The sequence below is a fragment of the Astyanax mexicanus genome, chromosome 12 (assembly GCF_023375975.1).
Source record: "Astyanax mexicanus isolate ESR-SI-001 chromosome 12, AstMex3_surface, whole genome shotgun sequence".
Lineage (NCBI taxonomy): Eukaryota > Metazoa > Chordata > Actinopteri > Characiformes > Acestrorhamphidae > Astyanax > Astyanax mexicanus.
The window spans coordinates 45983686-46002222 of record NC_064419.1 but is presented as its reverse complement, the minus strand read 5'-3'; the positions used below and the strand labels follow the sequence as shown (position 1 = coordinate 46002222).

The window sequence follows — 18537 nt, the reverse complement described above, 5'->3', positions numbered from 1 at the left end:
CAAAATGTATTGATGAATGGACCAATAGAAATTCTCCAAAATGATCTGAAATAAACTCTTTTTACAATGACTTCCATTTAAAGTAAAGAAGGTTTTATCTCTTGCAAGTTGCTGATTTGGAAACACATGTTTTTCATTGGCCATCGACAATTTTTCTTGCTGTGTGGCTCCATTGTAAGCCAGTTCTCAAAGTAAGCCTCTAAACCTGTAACATAACTAACAATTCCTTTTATAGTATAAGAATTGAGCACTTATACTCCTCACAATTCTGTCTTTTATGCTTAAGGAAATTCCAGTAACTATAATTTCTTCATTCAGTCTCCTCCTCAATCTCTTTTCATTGCTCTGTACACTCATTTCCTGTGAGAAAGAGCAGTTGTGAGTGAGCGCTGTGATTTTGAATACTATAGTACGTATCATTTCATATGCAGTAGATGCCGTGTGTCTTCACGCGCACCAGCGGTGTAGAGTATATATACTGCATTATTCAATGTCACATGTACACGGTGTCCTCTCTTTAAGAACATGCTTTATGGAGGTCAGAGTGTATTATTTATGTCCTCCTCCATTTAGAGGAGTCAGTTAAGTATTTTAAGCAGTGTTTTCCCCAGAGCGGCTCTCGCTGCAGATCGATCAGTATCAAAAGACACCATTTGCCCCAAACACTGTTTGACATCCAGCTATTTCTGCTCTGGAGCCCCGTCTAGGTCATTTCAGTCCAGAAGCTTAGAGTGCTTCTCTCTCTCTCTCTCTCTCTCTCTCTCTCTCTCGCGCTCCCAGCTGAGGAGAGATGAGGTCATAGGTCAAGGATTTCTGCTCCTGGTCACTGATCAATAAGTGAGTGAATCTGCACAGATCAGTGCAGAGGTTATTACATCTATAGAAGTATATAATTTAGTTTGTGTGTGTGTCTGTGTGTGTGTGTGTGTGTGTTGGGTTGATCGTAACCCGCTGTGACACAGTATGATTTGAAATTAATGTAATCAGTGCATGTAGGGAGAATTAAACACACCGTGTGTACAAACTAACTTTGGAAACCCACACTTAACCTGTTTCATTACTGTTTTTTCATTTTTATTTTATTAAGCCTTTTTTGTCAAATATATTGGAGAAATTTTAACTAGAACTTTATTTACAATTTGTCTTGTAAATATTGATATATTTGACACACAGGTGCAAAACGTACAGGTCTCAAAAATGAGAACAAAAGAACTTCCTGACATTGAGTAGTGGCCTTATTTTGGGGATGTATAGGCAAGCCGTCAACAACAGCGTGTATTTGCTATCTTAACATCGGGAAAAGTACACAAGTACTCATTTTCTTAGTTAATCATGGGTCTGTTTTGGGTATAACATGCAATAAATCAATCATCGTGTCACTTGCTAATCATTACCTTTAAGAGCCAGGAGCCCTCTGACTATGGATTGGTGGATTGCTATTTTAACGGCGCAGCACACTCTGTGCAGGTGCACGAGCAACTCGTTTACAGGAACAGCAATGCTATTTTTATTCTGTATTCTGTTTATTGTTGATGTGGCCTAGGTTAATTTCATTCAGTGGAGCACCTGTGTTTTCGGTTGCCAAGATAGCAATATGGCAGAAAATGACCTGAACACACCTTATTTCCAGACCACCATGCTCATCGGCGTAGATATATTCACAAGCACCGTTGCTATTTAACCGATGCAGGTGGAAGTCATGAAAATAGACTGTTGGTGGGGTATAGGGTAGTTAAGTTTGTAAACAGTGCTATTCGCTAGTGTGAAAAGTCAGTAAGCCTGATATGTGTGTTATAATATGTGGTGATCCATCCATCCATCCATCCATGCATCCATCGTGACTCACCCAAAACATATAGGATCATGATTATCCATCCATCCATCCATCCATCCATCCATCCATCCATCGTGACTCGCCCTAAACAAACATATAGGATCATGATTGTCTATCCATCTATCTATCTACTTGCCCAAAACATACTTATAGAAGCATTATTGTCTGTCTGTCTATCATCTATCTGTCCATCCATCCATCCATCGTGACTTGCCCTAAACAAACAAATAGGATCATGATTGTCATGTCTATCCATCTATCTACTTGCCCAAAACATACTTACAGAAGCATTATTGTCTGTCTGTCTATCATCTATCTGTCCATCCATCCATCCATCCATCCATCCATCGTGACTCGCCCTAAACAAACATATAGGATTATGATTGTCTGTCTATCCATCTATCTATCTACTTGCCCAAAACATACTTATAGAAGCATTATTGTCTGTTTGTCTGTTTATCATCCATCCATCCATCCATCCATCCATCCATCCATCCATCCATCCATCCATCCATCCATCCATCCATCCATCCATCCATCCATCCATCCATCCATCCATCCATCCATCCATCGTGACTCGCCCAAAACAAACATATAGGATCATGATCTATCTATCTGCTTGCCCAAAACATACTTACAGAAACATTATTGTCTGTCTGTCTGTTTATCATCTATGCTCATGATTGTCTATCTATCTATCCATTTATCTATCCATCCATCCATCCATCCATCCATCCACTGTGATTCGCTCAAAATAACTCATAGAAGCATGATTTTTTCTCACACACTCCCACATCAGTGAATATGAAGAGTTCTGCAGAATTGTGTGTGTGTGCTAATATGTGGTGAGTTATGGTCCCCCACGCCCTCAGTTTAAGCGCACTGTGGCGCCGGAGCCCCAGGTGCGGCCTGGGCGCCGCGCTGCCTCTGATGAACAGAGAAGGGGGCTTTGACATGCCTGATGGAAATGACATCTCAGACAGGCTGATGTGCTCCTCCTGCTCAAGCTGTAATTAAATTTACGGGGCGAGCGGCTCCTCGGACAATCTGCGCTGCTCTGGGAGAGCGGGCCCAAATCGCTCCCCTCGGTGTAGACACGCTGCTTTAACTACAGCGAGGGTGCCACTAGCGATGGCACGCTCTGTGTGTGTGTGTGCAGAATACCACTCTCTCTCTTAATGAGCTGGAGATGAAATTAGCTTTCCGTCTACCTCCCCCCGTGCATACCTCATACTAACCCCCCTATTAGTGTCGATGAAGACACTGCTGGAAAATGATGACAGACAATGGAGGGGTATTGCTCATGGCAGCTGCGGTGTGACCAGTCCAGTCCTTATAAAAAAAAAAAAAAAAGAAAGGAGGTACAGTTTGTAAATCAATTTTGACAATGGAAAAGCATTAGGAGTCACCTTCAGGCTTGACTCAAGCAAGCAGATTCACTTCTAGTGAGAATGATGGGTGGGAAAGAGAGCAGCTTTTTTCTTGCCTATATTGTAGATAAAACAGCTGATAACACTTTATTAGGATGTTCCATAATAGATACCTCATAGATCATCAACTAACATTTAACTAACTGTTTAAGATTCGACTAAATGTCTATTAAAGACAACTTGCAGGGTTCATACAGTCATGAAAACCTGGAAAAAAAAAATAAAAATATAAATTTCCAGGCCTGGATAAATTTTGGAAAAAAAAAATACCCAGAAAGTTTTGGAAAAGTCAAGGAAATTTGTTCTACATATTTTTGTGTTTCTGTTTATCGATGGAGAAAATCTATTTTGAACTAATAAATATGTCAGCTCAGAGTTAATTCAGTAATTTAGCCCGACACAATGGAGCTCTCGGGATCTGATTCATTTTAGGCTTACTATAATCAATTTCGATTATAGTTTTAGTTGATTTTTGGTTTTATTATCCATGTCTGCACTGATGTTTTAAAAATCGTATGGTAATGAAAATTAGCCTTGAAGGCCTGGAAAAGTCAAGAAAAAATGGAAATTTCAGACTATAAGACACAATATCAATGAACCAGTCTATTTTCATACATTAAGAGTCGCCTCTAAGTACACTACTAAGGATGCCTATTTAGAAGTGAACAAGGGTGTCGCCATGGTTTTTTGATGTTATGAGTGTATGGATGCCCCCACAGGACAAAGGCTGCACAGGCAAAGACGTGGTCCACACAAATAATCGTAGCGATTCAAAAATATGCATTATTTCACACTATTACAGCCGCAAATCTATCTATCTATCTATCTATCTATCTATCTATCTATCTATCTATCTATCTATCTATCTATCTATCTATCTATCTATCTATCTATCTATCTATCTATCTATCTATCTATCTATCTATCGTGACTCGCCTAAAGCAAACATTAGAAGCATGATTAACTATCTATCTATCCATCCATCCATCCATCCATCCATCCATCCATCCATCCATCCATCCATCCATCCATCTACCTACTTACATAATGTGCTGTCTCACTAGTGTTGGACCTGAAAATCACTTACAAGATAGCACCTCACAACCTGCACAGATGTGGGTATTCTGGTAACATTGTATAATCAGTTTACTATCCATCCATCCATCCATCCATCCATCCATCCCCACTGACTAACTTAACTCTCAGGCCTCTCTCCAACTCTTACCAACTCATAATGTTGCTATGAGCAGTCTTCCCAGTGTTGGACCTCAACATCACTCTCACAAGATAGCACCTCACAACATGCACAGATGTGGGCATTCTGGTAACACTTTATAATCTGCTTGGCTTTTCCATGACTTTTTTTGGCATGTCTGTGTTTGTCAAAAAAGTGTTAAAACTGCATATCACATTAGATTTTTCTTTTTCTTTCTGTAGATGGTAATCATGCAGTGCAGTGTTGGGCCTGACTGAGATTATTATTCTCTAATGCATTTTAATACACTGCTAACGTTGGGTTTATCACAATATAATCGCAATATATATAGCAAAATAATTACAATTCCAGCAGTCTGTTCATATCGTGCAGACTCAGTCCTGACCTTTGAGAAATCTGGCCTTTTCTACGTTGTGGTTATTTGTTGGGAAGAAATGGTCAGAGGTGTTTATTATGAGTAGACACATGCGCACGCACACACACACACACACACACACACACACACACACACACACACACACACACACACACACACACACACACATATATATACACAATGCACTCACTTCCCTTCCCTTTAGAGCCAGCAGACCCAGCCACACCTGCCCTTGAGGCATGCTTCACCAGTGTAGTCCAATCCGGTCCAGTCCTGAATTCTCCCGCAAAAAAAGGGAAAAAGGTTAAAAAAGAAGAAGAAAGAGCAAAGTGATGCAAAGGTAGGGGGATGAGGGTGTGTTTGCCTGTGGAAGAAACTGGTGAAAGTAGGCTGGCGACAGATGTGCAGGGCAGTAAAAGTGTAATTGAAATGCCAGCAGCAATGGTCTTATCTAGCTGCTACAGGAGCCTGCCTCGCCTCTGAACATCAGTTAAATGTCATTTTAGCCCTGCCTGATTCAGCCCAACCACAATCCTCTGCTTCTGGGACTGCAGCCGCTGCCTGCAGATGGGGAGGGGAATGGAGGAATGGATGGAGAGAGAAAGAGAGAGAGAGAAAGAGAGAGAGAGTGACAGAGTGGAGGGGGGTTTGTAATAGGATTTCATCTGCACACTGTTAACTTCCACCACTTGGACTTAGTTGGTCATTTGATACGCTCCATCAATAAGAGTCATTTACAGCTTGGTTGTTGGCTTTGTTATATTATCATCGCACTAATTTATATATTTCAGTCTCTGTCTTATTTTCTGTCTGACCTTAATCATTGTGCAGACAGTAGAACTGTCTGTATAGTTACATAGATAAATAATTTTACTCTAAAAAGAACCTACTTTACTGTGTCTGTTCCTGCATTTTAGTATTTCAGCATTTTAGCGCCAACATAATGTTCCTAAATTAAAACCAAATTAAAAGCGAGATGATTTTGACTGTTTTACACAGATTTTATTGACCATAAATGACTAAAAAAATACATTACACTTGTTTTCCAAATTAAAACCACCTGCCTGTTATCGTATTGATCTTAATGATAATAGCCCTCATGCCACCAAAACAGCTCAACGTAGATGTATGTATAGCCAGCACTACTTTTAGGGAACTTTTAGCTTTTAACCCAACAGTTTGTGTAACAATAGCTCTTCTTTTGTGAGATCAGACCAGATTAATTGATAGATTTGTCAATTAGTCTAACCATTACTATTTAAGCCTTGAAAACTGACTCAGATTGCACATTTTTTCTAGTTTTAATAACCTTAACAGACTTGTTGCCTACTACTGCAATGGAATACAGCAGTTTGTTATTTATTTTGCTTTTTATTTTACAAAATCCCAGTCTCGACTACTCCTAGTTGTGGTGGTAAATTACCCAGCTATAGTTAGCAAACCTTACTGAAGATCAGTGATTACCTATGGGCGCACCTATAGGAAAGGACTCTATAATGAATGACTGTTGTCATGGTTTTAATCGGTCAGTGGTGCACCTGTGTTTTCCACTGCAACAATAGAAACATACCTCACTTCCAGACCACCACGCCTATCAGTGTAGATTCATTCATAAACTCTGTACACTGGAGTTCTCCTTTAAAAAAGCATCAATGGACTTTTACTGTAGTAAAACATGATAAAAGTTCTTACCTTTGATGAATAGAACACCTCCCTTCTCCCACAGCGTTCCCAGATCCAGAAATTTTAACAGTTTGTCCAAACACCCTTCAGACTGGGAAACACGTCTGAAGCCCTGATAAATTGCTTTTTCCACCGTTATCCAGCTCAAAGTAGCTCCACACCTCCTTGCTAGAATCCGGAGAGCCCTGATATTTAAAACAAGGCATTAATAACTTAAAAAGTTCACAAGAAGCTTATTATATTAAAAATCACTGTTTACATCTCATAACGCTTCAGCTTCAGCTCAGAGCGCCACCATCACTGTACTGATAATGACATAGACATGTATATACAGTACATAGACTCCACATAGCCTGCCTCTTGGCACCAGCTGCTATGCTATGCGGAGTCTATGTACTGTATATACATGTCTATGACATTATCAATACAAATATGGTGGTGGTCTGAGCTTAAGATAGCGTTATAGTATGTAAACAGTGTTTTTAATCAGCTTCTTGTGCACTTTTAAAGTTAGAAATGTCTTGTTTTTAATGGCAGGGCTCTGTCAGGGATTCTATCAAGGAGGTGTGGAGCTACTTTGAGCTGGATAACGGTGGAAAAAGTTATTTATCGAGATTTGTGTCACCCAGTCCCAGTCTTTTACTACTTTTTAAGTTCTTTTTGACACAAGTAATTTACTTTGCTAGTTTGGAAAACTCGCCCTTACTGAGTAAAAAAAAAACAAATTGTCTGAATATAAAAAAAAATAGTTTTGTTCTCCATGGCAGCGCAGCTGAACTTTTTCCAGCAGTGTTTATTACGGTTAGCGGGAGAGACGCTGTGTGAATCAGTGTAGCCTGGGGTTTGTGTGTGCGGCTCGGGCGAACCGGTGTTCTGTCGAGTTATGCTACCCATTGATATGTTCTGCTTCACGGCACTGCGCATGCACCGACCAACATTGTATGCGCCGAAAACATGTATGTTTTCATGTTTTTCATGATAATTCCTTAAGTTTTTATTGAGAACATTAAACATTCTGCTTTAATGTTAAAGAAAAACACAAAAAAACATGAAAAATAGCAGTTAAAGCATAGCAATTGCAAGTTAAAAAAGTAATACTGAAGTGTTAAACTATAAAAATACAGTTTATAGTCACATATATGACCAAACTTTTTAACAGTAAAGAAAAAAAATGAATCATAGAAACCTATACCACTTGTTCTTGAAAATGTTTTATGGGGTGGTCTGAACAAATACTGCCTGAAAGGTCCAAATTATTTAATTTAATAATTATTTAATTTATGATTTGTACTTTTTTACATCAAATAATTAAAAGTAACTACGTAACTTTTACTCAAAGTACATTTTAAATTGAGTACTTTTTTACTTTTACTCGAGTAGATTTTTTGATGGGTACTTTTACTTTTACTTGAGTAGAATTTTAGCAAAGTAAAGGTACTTTTACTTAATTACACTTTTTCAGTACTTTTTCCACCTCTGGTTACTGCTCCTTTGTCTTTAGCGGACCCCCGTTCAGACCTGTTATACACTATTAGTGCTCTGAAGAAGAGAATAGGCAGCCATGTTCACACGTAAACTAGCAGAGCAGAGTTCACAGCTTCACCACGTTCACAGCTCACTCTGCCTCTTCCTATTACTGTTCCTCCACCACCGCCCTGCATGTATTATACACATTAACACTCCCCTCATATGAGACTCACTGTGACACGGCACGGGAACGCTCTAACGCATGTACCGCCGCACAACACCATGTCTACATTTAACCGATACCATAACAGCTCTACTGTATGCACAGTGTAAAATAGCTTTTAATGTATTGCATCGTCGTTAATTAGACTACATCTCCCAGCAGGGGTGGAATATCTCTTGGCAAATTCCAGATCAAATGTAGTTCCTTTTCATCTTATTAAGGTCAAAGGATTTAGAAATGTCTGCGAGCCTCCCTTTTTAACTTTAAAGCAAACAAACTGTCTCTTGTTCTCTGCTTTCAGAGGGTCATCTTCAACATCGTAAACTTCAGCAAGACCAAGAGCCTGTACAGAGATGGCATGGCCCCGGTGGTCAAGTCTACCAGCCGGCCAAAGTGGTAAGTACATAGACCTACACACACACACACACACACACACACACACACACACACAATAAAGCAAAGTGAAGCAAGGGAAGTTTTTTTTGATTGCACATTTTATACTCAGAGGCAATTCAAAGAGCTTTAGAGAAAGATTTAATCCTCAATGCAGAACAAGTTTAAAATTTACAGTTATAAGAAATTATAAATAAAAGGGGGACCTGGCGTCCACATGTGTGGACATCATATTTTGGGTTGTCTACACCACAACACTAAATGTTTGCTTTATAAAGGCCTGGTGTCCTCGTATGAGGCCATTATACTGTCACCTAATGGTGGCGAAGAGTTTAACACCGTACTGTTTTGATTTTGTTCAGAATTAACAAAAATGAACAGTAAATACAGTAAATGTTTTTTTATTTTTTATTTTATGTCTTCGTGTTTAAGCAGCACTTCAAAAGAGCCATATTGCTGCTCAAAGGGGTACAATTGTTGTTTCTACTTTTATTTACACAAAAAATGCTGCCGTGTTCAGGCACAAAATAAATGTTTTGCACATAATCTAGTATAAAACTAAGGTCCTCATATGTGGACATAATTTTTCTCAGAAACTACATCATGTAAAAAGATAGTTCTTTGTTTTTTTATGCTAATCAGGTGCCAATTAGTCCAAGTAATAGGGAAGTAGGGAAATAAAAAATGCATGCCATGCAAGAGGTCAGTGTGTTCTATACTTGCCAACCTAGAGTGTGGAAATGGAACTTGAGGAATGGCAGTGAGCAGATTCAGAGGATACATCCCACGCAGATTCCCTGACATACTGCACAGTTCTAATAAGAAAATACTGGCTGAAGTTCTGCTGTCAGGAACTGCCAATGCTTAGACGCAGGATGTTTCCTTAATATCTGATGATGATACATCTTGATCATGTTATTTATGAGTTACTACTGAAAATAGAATCCTTAATGGTCCTTTAGTTATAACTACCTGGGATTTACTAAATTCAGAATACATCAAATTACAGCATTTTTAAATGTGTATTAAAATAATTCAGATCTGTAAATTCACAGACATGAACGGAAGTGAGTCATTTCATTGATCGACAGGTGTAAGATGGCACTGTGATTAAATGTGGTTAAATGTGTAAAGAGTGTTTGAATTTGCCTGAATTTGTATTTAAATTTTAAGTTTTAAATTTGAGAGAATAACATTTTTGGATCTGTTTTTTTTTTCTAAATATTGTGATTTAAAAATTTTGAAATGTAATTTTTTAACAACTTTTGTAAAAATTAGAGAGAAGAAAAAATATATATTCTGAATTATTTTTTTTTTATTGCACCATTGAATAATTTAATGTCGAATGGTTGTTTTTTTAAGATTTGTAGTTCCCCGATAAAACAGTGCTACTGAGGTGAGTTAAATTATTTTAGTGTTAAGTGCTAAAAACTGCATAATTCTTCTATTTTTTCTAGTGTTCATGTGCAGTACAGCCATATTGAAGGGTAGTAATTCCTGTAAATTTTTTTCATCATCATTTATAACGCATTACTTACTACAAATGATCATTTGTCAGCAATATTTCTATTTTTCTTTATTTACAACGATTTATCTGGTGTTTGCTGTGATGTATATTTTGGTCTCCATGTCTATATTATTGGTCGAATGCACTAAAGGACTAAAGGACAGGGATCTGGCTGTTGAATGGAGAGATGGAGAGTAGAGAGTAATGGTGGTGGAGGGTTTCTGATCTTTGTTCTATATATATATGGACCCTTATAAAACCCTTTATAGAGTATATGGCCATTCAGCAGCTATTGTACCCTATATACATTACTCCACCAGTCTTCCCAGCAGCACTGAGCGTACTGTGCACCTGTCAGCTGTTCCTGTAGCTTCTATAATATGTGATGCATGTTTTGGATTATTTGGACTATTTGGTTTCACAGTAATTACTGTAATTACACACAAACATATGTGCACAACTACACAAACACATACATATACATATGTGTAAATATAAACATATACAGTATGACCTTAAACCCATCACCCAGTGTCTGTCTGTTTATTAACTATATTTAAAGTAGCATTTCACAGCTCTGCTATAGACTGTTCCAGAATCAGAATGTCATAGTATTGCTATAAAATAGCCTTTATATAAATTAATCTGTCTTTGTATTAACTACAAATTAAAACCCGAATCATCACGTAATCAAAATCTGATACCTAATAGTTTGATGATAATTTGATGATGATTGAGGTAGAAAATTGCTACCGTATTTTTTAAACTATAAGGTGCATTTTAAATCCTTAAATGCGTCTTATAATCTGGTGCTCCTTATGTATGAATTCTACCAATTCCAAAGCCACTCCACTAAAACATGTTTATAACGCTGTATTTTAGTGAAGTTTCTCCAGCACTGAGGCTGGAGCAGTATTAGCATTAGCTGCTAACCACAGCACTAGCTCTTTCACCATTCAAAGCTGAGTAAATCGGCCTGCACTCTGCATGTTAATCATGTTAAAATAAGCTACGTGGGATGAACTGCTAGCTGATAACTCCCTTGTTTACCTGAACACTCAGAGCAGCATTTACTAGCGCTAAGCGCTACTAATCTTGGCTACTGCTGCTGCTAACTGCACTAAAATACTGGAAATCTAGGCTTACAGTAAATAAATGGAAGTGCTTTACTCACCCAAATAAACAGCTTTCAAGAGAGAAATCTTTGTAGATTAATATCCAGCACTTGTTTGACTTTGAAAGAAAATGTTTTTTGTTTATTTACGAGACCCAAGCGAGAGACCTGCTGAATAAGAATGAAAACATGGTGACACCCCTGTTCCTTACTAGTGTTGCTTAAAATGCACCTTATAATCAGGTGCGCCTTATGTATGAAAATAGACCAGAAAATATGCATTAACTGACATTTCCCAAAAAAAGAAAAAAGGATCCATAATTATAATTATAGATTTTCTCTATAAAGACATAAAGACAACTTTGGGTATCTTGTAAATGATCAATTGATGACACGATCAAATTATTCCACACTACGTCCCCATTCACATTTATGCCTAAATATGATCATTTCCAATGATCCCAAACAGCAATTCTACACAGAACACTGTGATTATCTGATTTAAATCTATTGTAAAGTAAGAACACAAGGAAAAATGATTTTTGTGTTTTAGTCAGATTAACTAGTATTATTATCATGTTAGGTGAATTTACCAGCTTGTTAAAAGAAATTAAACTAAAGTTTAAACTAAACTAAATTAGAGTAAAAAAATGTTAATTACACAAATAAAAATTCACCAGGATTTTTTTTTGGTGTTTCATCTCACCTAGACACTGATTAAGCCACTTAAGTGCACACAAATCTGATAATAGCCCTGTTAAAATGTTGTCTTTACAACTTTACAACTGAATCAAAGCAAAAATATGACTTATTATAATATGATTTTTTTTTCAGTGTTTTATATATGTGTTCCTTATTGAAGAATTTCAAAAGAAGTTTTAATGCTAATAGTAGCTTTCATCGTAAAACAAACTCATGCTTGAAGGAAACGCTCTAGGTGGAGTATATTCTTATTTTTTTAGTGGTGTGTTTAGTGTGTGCACCTGATGGATGGATAGATGTGAGGATAAGGTGGTGTTGTGTGTGTTTGATGTGTAGTTTTCTGTGTACTTCGTGCATGGTTTATATGGTTTGTACGGTTTGTTTGATGGCTTCTGTCTAATTCTCGGTGAGGTTTTCTCCTCGCTGGTTTGGCACACTGAGATAATTGCTTTCTCCGGTTATGCCCTGTAGCTCGTGCACTTTTTTTTTTTTGTTTGATAACTTTGAAAGAAAGTTGAAGGCGTGCACATTCACCTCCTATCAGTATCTATCAGAGCGATACTTTGCCTTTCAGATGCGGAGATGCCAGGCTGGATTTGCATGGACCATGCTGCTTGGGCAGGTGAAGCCTGTCAGGGGTAATAGGTGGGAACTGATGGATTCGGAAGGTTTTGTGTGTGTGTCTGCGGGTACGTGTGTGTGTGTGCGGGTGTTTTTGTGCAAAAAAGCTGCTGATGGATGGAGGAGTGTGTGTGTGTGTAAGTGTGTGTGTGCGCGTTCCTTTCTTCTAGCGGACGTTCAAGCATGCGTTATTTGTGACATGCGGAACAGGGGTTACGTGACGGAGTGTGCCCGCTCAACAGAAGCCCTGACATCTGTCACGAGTCAATCAAGGGCACTCCGCCACACGGCAGGCGTCTGCCACACCAGCCCGTCTGCCTCCAACCATCCTCGCCCGCCGCCTAATGGGACAAGACAATTAGATGGAGATGCTGGTGGAAAACAATAGACCGCCAGACATTTCACACTCAGCCAGACATGTTACACGGCTCCCTCAGGTGTGCAGAGTGGATCTCAGCTCAAACTGACACCAGCAGCACACTCAGACTCAACGCTCAAACACACAGATCCCAACACACCTTCCACTAGAACATTTTGGTGCCAGTCACACTGCCCATTACCTGAGAATGGTTTAATTTACCAGAAAAATAAGTAAAAGTTTCATTTTTGCTGTTGATCTTCTATGAATGGTGTGTCTATTAGACCATTGGCCATTCCACCGAATGGGTGCCATTTGCTTGTTATTCTTATTTTTAACTCTGAATCTAATAATACATATATTTAACTATTTAAAAACATGTACTGGTCAATCTCTGGCAGTTTTCTTAAATTTTGACAAGGTTTCTAATCTGAAGATGGTTACAAAACTCATGTGACATTTAAAAAGCATGTTTAAAAGCAAGTCCACAATGGCACTCACTCCTGTTACTGGACCTCACTCCTGTTACTGGAACTCACTCCTGTTACTGGCACCAATACCTGTTACTTTTTATGTTTTGAGTAACAGGAATGAGTTGAAGTTACAGAAATTAGTTTTTATCATAGCATTAGCAAAAAACATAAAAATACCTAAAAATTGGCTATCAAACTGGTGCCAGTCACACTGCCCATTACCTGAGAAAAATAGGTGAAAGTTTTGTCTTTTGCTGTTGATTTGGTTCTACGAATTAGACTATTCAACCAAATGGGTATAAGATAAGATAAAGATAAGATAAGACTATTAAATTTACATTAAATTAAATATTCTCTTTTGACAGTCTGGCAGACAAGTACATTAAATTACAGAAACACAGTAAGTAAATGAATAAATAAATACAAAAGATAACAAAATATTGTTTTACGTTCTTATTCAGAATAGCCACAGCAGATGGAACAAATGACAATTTTTGTACCCATTCTTCTCAGAACTTTTAGTCTCCTTCCTGATGGAAGTAACTGAGACGATGCCAAGACACAATGTTAAAACTGACAACACTCTCAACAAGTGGCCTATAAACCATAATCAGAGCATAGATGCGATTTGGATTCACAAAATGATGCAAAAAAAAAAAAATACATCCCTGAAGGATTTTAATAATTATATTTCACAGTAAAGTTTATAGTTAGAGAGTGGGGACAGGTAACAAATGCAATTTTTTAGTGTTCTAAGTAGTTATTAGTTCGTAGTTAGTAGTTATTAATAATAGTTAATATTAGTAGTTTTTAATACTTATCTTACTTTTGCAATTAGGTCAATGTACAAGACTAAATGCTTAGTTATAAAATGTTATTTTGTGTGCACATTTATGTAATGTAATTTCCTGGGGAAAGAAATGACACCCTTTCAGCAGAATATGCCCTATACAAACACTCTTATAGCCATGTGTATTAATATACATTATAAATTGTAATCTGTACTTATGTGTAATTTTGGCTGGTTATCGCTTTAAAGTCCAAAACTTTTATGATTGTGTCTGTCCACTTTTTCTCCAGACTCTGCTCCCTTGATTTACTTTAAATGAAATGTAAAATGTACTGATGATCAGTGATGGTTTGGAGAGACATGTCTGTCATCTGCTGGTGTTGATCCACTGTGTTTTATTATCAAGTCTAAAGTCAGTGCAGTTTTGTTTTCCCACAAAATCTTACAGCACTTCATGCTTCCCTCTGCTACTGACAACTTTTATGGAGATGTGGATTTCATTTTCCAGCAGGACTTGGCACACTGCCCACACTGATACCAAAAGTACCAATTGATCTTATATAATATCCTAATTTAAATTTAAAATAGATCACTCTGTGTGCAATACATCTATATGATATAATAATTACTGAAATATAGTAAATTCTCAATGATATTCCATTATTATTTGTATATATTGCAGTTGTTTTGCAGTTATCACTTAATTGACACCAACACCCTAATCTAAATAGGGCTGTTTAACTTCTGTTAGATTAAAAATAGATTAATTAACATATTAATGCACTGCATTTATGGTTAAAATGCATGTTCCTGTGTCAGAGGACTAAATGACTCTTTATAAAAAGTTAGAAAGAGATAATCATAATCATAATGGTTCCTATTGAGGACCTCAGGCTGCTTCCATACGCTTCTGAGTATAACAGGCCTCTGAGCTGTGACATTCTGGAGCGTTTATTCGATTTCGATCCACATTACGGCCATTGTGACGTTAAACGCTGCCGTTTCATCCCTATTGACCTTCAGCCAATAGAGCCAGTGTCCATTCAGAGCATGTGACCTTCAGATGAGGCGTCCACATGTGCAGACTGACCAGCGAAGAGCACTTATCTCAACAAATGCACCAGTTACTGACATCAAACTGATCAACCCTTTTTCTAATTACGCCTCACACGCTGGCCTCACACACACACACACACTCATTTATTCACTCACACTCACTCACTCGCTCGCATTAACACACACAGTTACGCCAGAGCTGATTCTCTTTTCCATCCAATTATAGAGGTGTAAAAATGCATAGTGTGGGCACAAAGAAGGGCCTTCAACTACTTCATCTACTCATGCACTCATATGGGCGCACACTTTACACACACACACACTTTACACACACACACACTTCCGATAATTGCTGAATGTGCGAAGGATCCTTATGTCATTGAAAAGGCTGTGTGTAAAACAGAGCTGAACCCAGGTCAGTGTGAGTGTTTCCGAGGCGTGAGGGAGTTAATGTGGTCGTGCTCTTCTGTAACAAAGTGGATAATTCAGTTCAGGAGAGCGTCTTCAGTCTGTCACAATATCTCACACAGGTCATGAACCACCAGAGGAAATGCTCAGTCTTAATTTAACTTCCATGAAATGCCTTCATTACTAACTGAAAGCAGCTGATAATATATAAAATAATTATTTATCTATTTATTATTTTAATATAAGCGCTACAATAGAGTTACATTAGAGTTACATTCACAAATACAGCTTTTTTTAATGTGCAGAACAGAAGCCTTATGTTAAACCGTGCAGTATTACCATTGTTAGCAGCTGTTGTTTACATTTTACAAAAAACATGCATGATGAGCAGGCCAATATAATAATGCACCATTTCTTTCCTTTTTTTTATCCTTCTTGTAAAAGTATTTAAAGAAAAAATAAGACCTAAAATGCAGGACTGGATGTATATTAAACCTAGAATACCTTAAATATATTGAGTTCATAGTATTTATAAAGCAATAATTAATTTCTGTTTTGGGGTTAATAATAATAATAACAAGAAGAAGAAGAATAAGAAGAATATAAATATAAAAACACTTTAAATTGAACTTTAAAGACTATTTTAAACTTTAAAGAGTTTAAAATAAAGAGTTAAAATGTCTTTATTTCAGATTTCCATCCAATAGAAACGTGCAGTAGTGTAGTTCTGGTATAAAAGTAATGGTAACATTTTTAAGTAAAGGTACATTAGTTAACAGTAATTATGATAAATTTTAACTAATCAACTATTTATTAATTGGCACAAGTTAAGATATTATTATTTATCATTACATATTTTATTCATGTCTCAATTCATTATTATTTACAACTTTCTTAAAAATAACAGAATAGTAATAATATATTCTGTCTGAAGTACTGTACTCTCTAAGTACTAGTGTCATAAGTACTGTTTTTTGTGACCATTATTGTAAGTGTTAAGTATTTCCAATTTAATTTACTGTGTTGGCGTTATAGTATCTGTAAAGAAATGACATTTTATATACCGTGCAAATGTATTTCTGGTTTGGGCTTAGTGAAAAAACAAATCAGAATGAAGCCTAGAGATCAAATACATTATTAATAATTAAGCATTTTAATTAATGTGTCAAATCATTATTATTTACAATGTTCTTAAGCATTAATAATATGTATAATATGTTTAATAATGTCATAACTAGTGTCAATTGATGCTTAGTTGCCAATTTGATTTATTGTGTACTAATGAAAATGTAATTTCATTATCATGTAGAAACTTTTTTTTTTTTTTTACAATTTTGACCAAATTTTACCAGTGGACCAATGGAAATGCTTCAAACACAAAATTGGATGTTTATATGGGTGTATGTATGGAGTATGTATGGAGTCAGCTGCTTCCTGTGCAGAGATGATGGCTGAGAGTTAATGTATCATTTCTGCCCACAAAACAGTCCTCGGATCTGAGATAAGGTGCTCAGATCAGCCGCTCGCTCTCTTTAGGGCTGTGATTTGTATGGGCAGCGTTCAGCGGCGCTCTGTTCTCCGCTCTACCTTCTCTCTCTTCTCCATTCGCTTTCCATCAGCACCACAAAACGCCTCGGCCTCAAAAGTAGTAATCTCTCTGTGACAAGCCCAGATCTGGAATAAATAAAGCAGCAGAAGCGTGAGCAGCTTTCACTGACTGATCCAGAGAGAGAGGGAGAGAGAGAGAGAGAGAGAGAGAAAGAGAGAGAAAGAGAGAGTGGTACAGACAGTTTGAGGGGAAAAAAGAAGAGAGAATAGATTGCCTTTGCTGTATTTATCTGTCGAAAAGTCACTTTTAACCCGCGAGTTGAAACCTTTATCTCTATCTGCAGAAACAGTTCTTCCACAGTGCTGGCTGAGACTGTGTGTGTGTGTGTGTGTGTGTGTGTGTGTGTGTGTGTGTGTGTGTGTGTGTGTGTGTGTTTGTATGTGTGTGTGTGTGTGTGTGTGTGTGTGTATGAGGCCCGGGGCTTGTATGCCGCTCTAGGCTTCTCTAAGAGACAGACAGACAGACAGACAGACAGACATCAGATTAAACTGTGTGTGTATACATGTGTGTGTTTATACGTGTGTGTGTGTGTGCGTTGGTTTTTGTGGTTTACCAGGACTTTTCACCTGACTACATACCGACATTACGAGGACATTTGGGTTTACGAGGACAGGGCCGGTGTCCTCATAATTCCTGCACTGTAGATGCACTTATCTAAGTGCGGGAAACTTTTGTTCAAATTTTGGCGCAATGTCCTTTTATACCATAAAACCCCAAAAACGGCTTAACACAGTGTTAACTCCACATTGGGTCTTGCGCCCCTGTAGGCTGGTGTGGGAACAGCACCTGTGTGACCTCTGTGTTAAAATTAGCTGATTCCTGATTGGCTGGGCTTAATTTTGGCTTCTCAAGCTGTGATTGGCTGAGAGCTACGTCAATCAGTGTGAGTCATACCAACACGGCAAGGACACAGCACAGTGCAAGCAAATCGAAGCAGACTGGAAATTCAGGTAAACAGATTGATTTTAAACATATTTAAACTGCTTTTTGTCACAGTGCATACATTTTAATGCAGAAAATAAATATGTAGTCTTTAGAAGGTTGTTTAGGGGGATTAAAATGGCCGGGTGAGTGCTTATTTAGCCATGTTTTTGTTGTCTATAGGGGTTAGTTTTACTAAGTCAGTGCTTTAGCTAGCTAGCTGTTCTCTGTTTGTGGGGTTTACTTAATTTTACTAAGTCAGTGATTTAGCTAGCTAGCTGTTCTCTGTTTGTGGGGTTTACTTAATTTTACTAAGTCAGTGCTTTAGCTAGCTAGCTAGCTGTTCTCTGTTTGTG

At 37.6% G+C, this 18537-nt stretch overlaps 1 protein-coding gene across 1 annotated transcript in view; it reads left to right on the top strand.

Annotated features, from left to right (window-relative positions):
- The window catches only part of agbl4 (AGBL carboxypeptidase 4), a 678742-nt gene that overhangs the window by 239717 nt on the left and 420488 nt on the right, over nucleotides 1–18537 (top strand). The window contains exon 4 of the mRNA XM_049486062.1: nucleotides 8531–8625. Coding sequence (XP_049342019.1) covers nucleotides 8531–8625 — 95 coding nt within the window. The remainder of the gene's footprint in view (nucleotides 1–8530; nucleotides 8626–18537) is intronic.